Genomic DNA, 9,179 nt, shown 5'->3' with positions numbered 1-9,179 from the left:
CCTTAGGACCCGAAAACCCAAAATCTCTCCTAGGCCAATTTTGATGTTCCGAATCTGTTTTTGGCGTCCATTTCCTGGAATTCTACCGTTTAGGCATAGTTTGATAAATTGTACATTTTTGTGCTTAGGTGAACTTGCTAGTGGGGATTTCCCTAATCCTTTTCCGCACAACTCTACTGCTATGGAGTATCTGTGAGTGGACCCCTTCTAAAATTACATGATTTCATAGTTTAATTGCATAAATGAAAAGCATGCCTTACAAGTTTATGGATTGATTTTATGTTAAGCATGTTTATTGAAATGTTGATTATCGTCTCGTTATTTTGTAAGGAATTAATTGTTAGCCTATATTGAGCTATATTTTAATATATCGTATTTTCTATAAAAACCATGAACTGGTAGACTATCTGATGGATGACGATAAGATGCTAGAACATGTTTAGAAACCCCTCTTTATAGTATAGACGATGGATGACTTTATACTATGAAGTGGTTATTAATGAGAGGCGTAACTATTTGTGCGTACCTAGTGGACATTATGCCACCTGGGGCTAGGATCTAGTGTTGGCAGTTAGGCCGGGAGAAATAATCCCTAGCTACGGGCTGAGGGACACGGAGCAGGCATTAGGCTGGGAGTCGGTAATCTCTGGCTACAGGCGCAGAGACCACGGTGCTGGCATAGAGCTGGGAGTTATACTTATTCAATGATCTTACAAGCAGCACACCGCGTTTACGAGATGATCTGTGAGACAATTGATGTTTTGATTTCCGCAATATGTCTTTTGAGATGGTTTTGGCATGCTAAGGTTTTCAGTAAACCTATCACTTATTATGCTAGTAGTTTTCATTATTAAAACTTGGGGGTTAGTATGTTCACAACTATTTTCATATTATGTATGTATATAAACTCAGTCCACTCACATTTGTTTTGCGCCCCCATTTAGGTCTTAGAATCGAGGCATGCAATCTCGGAGTCAAGGCACTTCAGCATCGGCATCTTCGAGCCCTCTCGATGTAGGACCCACTCCTTTATTCATTCACTTTTATATTATTTCTTTTAGTGTTCTAATTAGCTGTATGCTCTGAACACGTTCCTAAATTGTTAATTCATTGTATTTCAATTCATAACCCTTATTTATTTCTCATTTTTAGCTTTTGTATCAATTAATGGCTTTCGTCACCCTCGGGTGTCAGCCAACACGTGCCTATCCGGGTATTCGGGGAATATCGGGATCGGTGCGTGTTAGATTGGTATCAGAGCATGGTTTTGTTCAGAGCATACTTAGGATCTTCTGTTACTCTAGTAGTGTGTCGGTCATGACATCATTTGGATGTCATGACTTTTAGATTTGCTATCTTTTCGGCACGGTTATGCAATCCTCATCATGCTATGAATTATCTCATCCTAGTGAAGAAGAAGTAATTCGTGTTGGGATTGTGCCTCATAAGTGATGTAATGGATTGTTGAACGACTTTCAACATCGGACTGATACTCTATGACATGCATTTCCGAGGAAGGGCAGGCATAATCGGTGTTATTTGGAAGCAACGTGTTTTAGAAATCTCAATTTGAGGAAATTTGGTCAAGACCAGTTGTAGATCTAAAATGGTGATGCCACTCTGCACCATGCATTCCTTAGGAATTGCGGGCAGAGTCGGCTCTACATCGGAATCTTGGGAAACAGAAAAATCTTGGCGGTACGAGTTGGTTAAAACCAACTGGAGCTTTGAAACGGTGATATCACTCTGCAACATGCGTTCCCCAGGAATGGCGGGTAGACTCATTTCGTAGTGGCAATTACTCGAAATATTCGAAGTGCGTGCTAGAGAAAGCGACAAGCGCTAATTGTTATGAAACTTAGTAAGTGGTGATTTGGTGGGATTGAATCAGTGTTCTCAGACTTGTTTTCACTGAAGAAATTCATGTGGATCTTTAGAATAAGTTCTCGGCTGTTGTTCTATCGATAACCTTTTTACTTACTCCAACCCTAAAGTCAAGTTCCTTAACCTTTGACAGTCAGCTTTACACCAAATTCTTCAAGTGTCGACTTCGTTTACATTAATTGATTTTCTTGGGAAACTCTTTGGCAGCAGACGTTCTCACCAATTTCCAAAGGGAGTTGCGATTCTTGTTGCTGTTGTAGTTGGATTGGGATGATGAAGATCCAGTCTTGTTTGGATAAACTAACTCCTTGAACTTCCCCTGGGTCTGGTACTCGGTGGTAAACCTTGCTCCCTATTCTCGTACTTTTCAGTATGGGTGAACTTTGCCTTTTACTTGTAGCTTAACTGATCAATGCTCTTGTCCACTGACTGTTTAACCTTTTAATTTTCAATGTAATGGCTTGAGAATCTACCATACTCATTATCAGACGAAGATTGAGCTTTACATTGAACTTCTCTAGAATCATTGTGCTTTGGTTTGCTCAAGGTTATCACATCGGTTTTTTTCCAACGATATGTACTCGTCTCAACGCATCCTTCCACTGCTTCACTTCCGAACTTTATTATTGTGAGTATGTGGATGTCAAAACGCTTCTAGCGGATCTATTTGGAGCACTCTGGAATGGCACCATAGCGCGATTGAGGCAAGAATCGAAAGATCTTTACACTTCTCTCGAATGGTGTGTGCTCTCATAGGGCTTTTAGGTTAATCACTTGCAAGTCCTTCTTCTTTCCACCAACATTGACCTTGTTCGACTAGAAATCTGCAACTAAGCAAAAATGGAGAGGTGGTTTGAGCATTGCAATAGCTCCCTAAAGATACTGCTTGTTGGGAAAGGTGACTTTTCATTTTATGCTTGCTTGGCTCAAGTTTTTGGGTCTACTACTAACATGGTAGCCACTTCTCTTGAATCCCAAGGTACAGTTTTCAAATGGGTTCTTTGTTGGCAAAACACTGAAGTAATTGGTCACATTTGGAAGAACTAAGGAGGATAAGATGCTTGGTACTAGATAGAGTTGTTACGACGACAGTTTCTGTTTTGTTTGGTTTGATTATGGCACTTTTTACGACGTGGTACGAGAGTTTCCTATAGGCAACATTGGTTGACAGAGGAGTATTGTGGACTGATATTTAGAGGATTGAATTTACGACGTGTGGAATTGTGCATCCTTAGGAAATTACTGTTATCTTTTTCTTCCTATTTTCAAGTATTTCAGTTTAAGAAGTGATTTTAAATTTCGAGGATGAAATTTTTATAAAGGGGTAAAGTGTTACACCCCACCCCGAATTATTTTGCAAATTTCATATTTTCCCCAAAAGGTTTTTGAAAGTTACTTTTTGGTCCCTTATCCTAATCTAATCCAAACCCTTTATCTTGATTTCTCTTCTCCCCCATGCTGCCACGTGGCAAACACCCAACCCCCCTTCTCTTTCTCTTTTCCCAATCTCTATGTCTCTCTCACTCTCGTCGTCTCTCTGTCACCTTCCATCTTACCCTTCCTTAACTCTCTCCCTCGGACTCTCCTCTTCCCGTCAACCCACGCACAGCCAAACCACCCTGATGTCGACGTTGCACCATCATGACCCACGAGGATCTCCCCTCCCTCGCTCTATATCTTTTTCTCTCTTACTTCTCCTACAGCAAGCACCAAGAGGGTGCAATGGCAAACTCCGTCGAACTCCACCATTTGCGAGTAGGTGAGGCTCAAAATCGTTTTACCCTATCTTAATTTGGATGTTGGTACGAATTTCTGAGTATGAATACCTGTTTTGGTGAAGGTTGGACTTGAAATCAGTTCGAGTGTGTTAAACCAAGATTCTGGCGGGTACCCGTGGCTTCCAGGCCATTTTTCGGCCAACTCCAGCCACGATGACGAAAACCAAGGGTATATTTCGATTCCTTACCTTCGGGTCTTCAATTTGGTATATTAAATGATATGTTTTGGTTGAGTTTGGAGCTCCATCGGAGCTTGGGAATTCTCCGGCCGAAATCCGGCCTTCTCCTTACTTGGAATCCGGCGACCCACCAAACCCAAGGCCTTTGGGCCTTTCCAGTCCAAGTCCCATAACCCTATTCAAATTTGTCTAACCCATTTATTTAAGTTAAGCCCAATAACCTTTTGGAAACCTAACCTATACTCTGGGTCCTATTAAACTTGGGCCCGAGCCCTTTTACTTTTAGTTAGAAACCATCTTAGTAATTTTTCTTATGGGTGAAATTTCCTTCATAAGGTTAGTAAGATGGATATGATATGTCATGGGTTGGTGAAATTTGGGGGTGGAGCTGCCATGGCTTCGAGAGAATGGGGAGGGAGACGGTTGGTGGAGGTATGGCAACTTTGTTCTTAGTAAGAGAGAAAGTGGATGTTTGGAAACTAGTAAAAGAGAAAAATGACGTGTTTGGTTAGAAAGATAGTGGGAGTTTGGGGAGAGTTTTATTTAACCGGTGTTTTAAATTTAGTAGTTCATATTAGATAATCAATAACTTAGGTATTCGCTAGTAACTTATAAAACCTCGTAATAGACGCCTTAATTATAATTTTATAATTTGTAATATTGTTTTGCATTTGATTTTTTAATGAAATGTATTATATTTAAATTTTCAAAGTTATTTTTGTCTATAATTTTTTTGACCTTTATAATGAGAACCCCCCGAGTTTAAAATTCTGGATCCGTCACTGTCGGTGGGTGATCCAGTAGTTTGGTAAATCTGTACCGATCCGCTAAGAATTTGAAAAATCTACCAAATTACTGGACATCCTGGAGGTTTATAACGAGTCCAATGCAACTGACAGTGCGCTAAATCCCTCCTCTTCTTACATCAGCAGCCTAAGATAACGAAGCTTTTTTTTTTGTAGATTAATGGAAACAAATAAAGCTCAGTAATTAAATAAACAAATAAGCTTTAATCTAATAAGCACCCAAAGTTATCTCACAACTTAACCATTCTACAGAAATAAAACTTGCAAAAAAACAAATCTAATAATAATATCCAACAAAGTGAAATTAAACGTCCAGGTAAACAAAAATTTAAAAGATAAAAAACCCTAAGATAAACCGAGCAAAAAAGTCTAGACATCACCGTGTCCTCCCTTGCCCATTGCTTTGTCTTGAAGGACATACTTCTTCCAAAATGGATGCTTCTGCCAAATAGTGTGCATTTCTTCGATCGGAACCCCTTTAGTTTCTGGTAAAAACTTGTAAATGAAGGCATTCATTATTAGGACCCAGAACGCGAAGAAGAAGAACAAGCCGAACTTAAAGTGGCAAAGCATTGTGGTGAAAACTTGAGCTATGACGAAGGTGAAGATCATGTTGGTAGCAACGTTGATGGATTGAGCAGCTGACCTTACTTCAAGAGGGAAAATTTCACTTGGCACCAACCATCCTAGAGGTCCCCAAGACCATGCAAATCCAGCAACATATACACAAATGCACGCCAGCAAGCCATCAACAAAACCCTTGGACAATTCACCAGGGTTGCCACTAACCCCAAATTTAACAGCTATTGCAATTCCAATAATCACCTATTAAATGGCAAAAAAAGATTAAGACACGTTAAATTGAATTTGTTCCTTATGAAATAATGAAAATTATGAAGGAAAATGGAAGAGAAAATGAAGAAAAGCTGAGAAAGAAAAGGAACTAAACCTGAGTGAGGAACATTTGAGCACCACCCTCAATGAAAAGGGTCCTCCTTCCAACCTTATCAACAGTGAAAATCGAAACAAGGGTTGCTATGGCGTTAACAGCGTTGGTGATAACGGTGGACATGAGAGAAGCGCTACTTCCAAATCCCATTGTTTTGAACAAGACGGGGGCGTAAAATGTGATCACATTCATGCCGGTGAGTTGCTGAAAGGCAGGAATTGCAAGTGCAAAAACAAGCTGAGGTCTGTATTTCTTCGTCAACAAGGTTCCCCAGGGATGTTTGACCAACTTAGATGCATCACTCGCCGCAACTAGGTCATCAAACTCCTCGTCAACATTGGCGACGCCTCTAATTTTGAGGAGCTGAGATTTGGCTTCCTCATTCTTGCCACGCTCAACCAAAGAGTTTGGAGTTTCTGGTAACACTAGCGCGCCGATCATGATCATAATTGCAGGGACTGCAGCACCACCCAAACTCAAGCGCCATCCCCAACCTCCTTTGATCTCAGCAAAAAAATAGTTTATGACACCAGCAGCAAGTATTCCAATAGTGATTGACAATTGGAACATCATGTTTAAAGCACCACGGTATTTGTATGGGGCTACCTCAGAAACATAAATTGGCACAGACTGCACATGAAATTTGAAACAAGTAAATAAAACACGAGATAAAATTAAGTAATCTAAACATATTTAAGGTAAAGAAACATATTGAATTCAGACCACATTTAGGAACTCGAGCACATGAAAACTGAAAAAATCAAATAAAACATGAGATAAAATTAACCTTAACCACATTTAAGGTAAAAAAAATACTGAATTTAGACCATGTTTTGGAACTCGATCAATTTTTACAGTTCATTAGGTGTGGTTTTCTTAGTTAACCAACTTTAATGGTCTAATAAATAAGAGGCTTTCAACTTGCCAGACCCATTTATATATAAATGTGGTACAACGTGGAATCAAGCAAAGCAACTAAAATTTATAGGCTATCGGGAGATGGCGATGGTGGTACCTGATTGGCACATCCAATGCCAAAACCGAGGAGTATTCGACCAACAACAAGCATCCAAAGGTATTGAGCGCCCGCATTGAGGAGTGCACCAATCAAGAATAGAACTCCACCCAAAAACATTGTAAGCCTCCTACCAAACTTTCTGGTTACAGTTGATGCACAAAGACATGACACAAGAGCAGCTAAATATAATGACGATGTGAAGAGCGTCAACTTCTGGCTGTCGAACTTGCAGTACTGGTCATCGGAAGGTTTGATCGTAGATTCCTTAATGTAAACCTCTGGAAAAAACTTTTTCAGGAAAGAATCCATTGATGTCACACCACCTGCATAATAATCAATCAATATTAAATACAATATTTTATAAGAACACAAAATAAAAATTATATGGATACTCTCTGTTGTCAAATAACGATATATTTATTGGTTTTTCTCACAAGCATAGATGTCAATTTTCAAACTTGTATAATTCATATAAATTCGTATTCATAGACCAAGAATTAATACATGTTTTGGTTGTACAAATGACGTTGCAAACAATAACACAATAATCTAAGAATTAAAGAATGCATATGTATAAAACAAAATTTGGACTGTGATAAAGAACACATGTTGTGTACCTGAAACTCCGAGATCGTAGCCAAAGATCAAACCACCGGTAGCTGCCACCATACATGTGAGAAGGACCCTAGCAGTGAGTTTGCCCGGATATTCTTTTCCACCTTTCGTCGGACCTATTCCGCCCCCAGCCATTGTTGTGTAGAAGAGAAAACACTGAGAGATAACAACTTGGAAGAATGAAATTAAGAGAAAAGTACATTGAGAGTGGGAGGTGATATTTATAGTGGAAGATTTACTAATCTTGTCTGCATAATGAGTGATCTTATCCGGATCAAGAATCTAAGTGAAAAACCAACTGACAAGTCGGAAGTCCAAATGATTTGAAATTGCTATTGTACTCGATAACTGATTATTACTTCCCTTCCCAGCCAACTTTCTTTCCACTCCTTGCCATTCTCTATAACAGACATATCAAGGATACACTCCCACAAAACCAGGACTCTAATTAATTCATATTTTTTAAATTTAAATCTTTAGGTAGATAATATCGTTTGTTAAAAAAAAATTAAAAAAAAATCCATGAAACAACGCTATATATCCTTCTTGTAACCCTAATTCTGTAGGGTTTTTCTTTTTCGTAGGCAGCAGTGTTGTTTATTTCTCTGTGAAACAGGTGGCTGTTGGGTTAATTTAATTTAACAACTTAGCAGGCTGAGATTTGTTTTTGGATTGACAAAGTTCAAATTTACAATTTGCAAGCTCAAGTTTAATTAACTTTGACAATGAAAGGATAAAGGATATTAAATCCAAATAAGATAAAATTAATCCATATTAATACGATAAATACATATATTAGGTGAATTATTTTACTAACAAAAAAAATCAAAGACCAATTAGTAATTGGATTAGGAGTATTTATCTTACCTGATTAAAGGAAGTCTCGTGTTTCCCGAATATGGATGTATATGAGGATGATAAACGGTTATCAATTTTTCGGACAAATCCGATCGAAATCAAGTTTATATTTTCATTCTAAATTTTCAGAATCATATTGGATCGGACCACAATTTTTAAATTTAGAATTTTCAGAATCGGAGTATGTTAGGTTGATTTTATATGCATGTTTATGCGTCTTTTACTTATTATTTGGTCATGAATTTATATTAAATTGGCGAGTTTGATGTGTTTTGTGTGAGTTTTGTAGAAATAATAGTCGGAGATAAGTGTGGATTTTTAAAAAGAATTATATGGGAAGTGTGAAAGAATAACGAAGTGGACTACTACTATATGAGAGTGGTGCTGGAATTTGGACTTTATCAAATTAAGTTCAATTTGGGCTTTATAAAAAGTGCCGGTTGGACTTTTCCAAAGGGGACAAGGATTCTCATTCCTTATTAGGAGGCAGATGAGGGAAGAATAAGGAGGGGGGATTGAGAGCCTAATCGGGGTGTGCCGCAAGGGAAGACGATTGCATATTTCCAGGGCATACTCGCACACGAATACAGAATTGGAGTTTTGGGTTTCTTTTATGCCATTGAATTCATTCATGTTTGTAATTAGTTTAATCATAAACTAAGTCCTTTTGCTAGGAATAGGGTGTACTCTTATCATGAACATATAATTCTCGTTATTATATATTAATCTCAGTTATTTTCCATGTTGAGTAATTGTTATTGTGCTTCGTCGTTATCAAATAATTGGCCATTATTTGTGTGAATAACTAAATTGTGACTAATAGGTTGAGTTTAGTAGATTGCTTCTCATAACAATGACCATGAATTACATAATTGAGTAGACATACTGGTTATGATTTGTGTAGTATCGTGTAATTATCCATTGAGTGTAAAGGGTTTCAGTTATCCATATCTGTGGCTAGACATTGCATGGGTAATAGTTAGAAACACGATTAGTATATTCTGACAGGAAATGTTGACGAATCAAGGGATAATTGCTAGCAACATGGGAATAATTTGAATTTAATATGAATTATGGGATTAGATGGGATTG

The 9,179-nt window shown here is 38.2% G+C and overlaps 1 protein-coding gene across 1 annotated transcript; it reads right to left on the bottom strand.

Moving 5' to 3' along the window:
* Positions 1 to 4,849: 4,849 nt before the first annotated feature.
* Positions 4,850 to 7,364, bottom strand: LOC137724953 (sugar carrier protein C-like). Its single transcript, XM_068463585.2, has 4 exons — positions 7,232 to 7,364; positions 6,612 to 6,937; positions 5,597 to 6,226; positions 4,850 to 5,472 (listed from the first exon to the last, which is right to left on the bottom strand). The coding sequence occupies exons 1-4, from the start codon at positions 7,362 to 7,364 to the stop codon at positions 5,017 to 5,019; spliced, it is 1,545 nt and encodes a 514-aa protein (XP_068319686.2). The 3' UTR covers positions 4,850 to 5,016.
* Positions 7,365 to 9,179: the final 1,815 nt, after the last annotated feature.

The sequence above is a fragment of the Pyrus communis genome, chromosome 5 (assembly GCF_041283825.1).
Source record: "Pyrus communis isolate YQ-2024b chromosome 5, ASM4128382v1, whole genome shotgun sequence".
In the NCBI taxonomy this organism is placed as follows: Eukaryota; Viridiplantae; Streptophyta; class Magnoliopsida; order Rosales; family Rosaceae; genus Pyrus; species Pyrus communis.
This window is presented reverse-complemented; position numbering and strand designations above follow the sequence as displayed.

Coding starts and splice junctions, on each gene's coding strand:
- LOC137724953 (XM_068463585.2), bottom strand. CDS start 7,364: ATGGCTGGGGGCGGAATAGGTCCGACGAAAGGTGGAAAAGAATATCCG. Junction 6,938..7,231: donor CTACGATCTCGGAGTTTCAG/GTACACAACATG, acceptor ATTATTATGCAG/GTGGTGTGACATCAATGGAT. Junction 6,227..6,611: donor GCATTGGATGTGCCAATCAG/GTACCACCATCG, acceptor TTTCATGTGCAG/TCTGTGCCAATTTATGTTTC.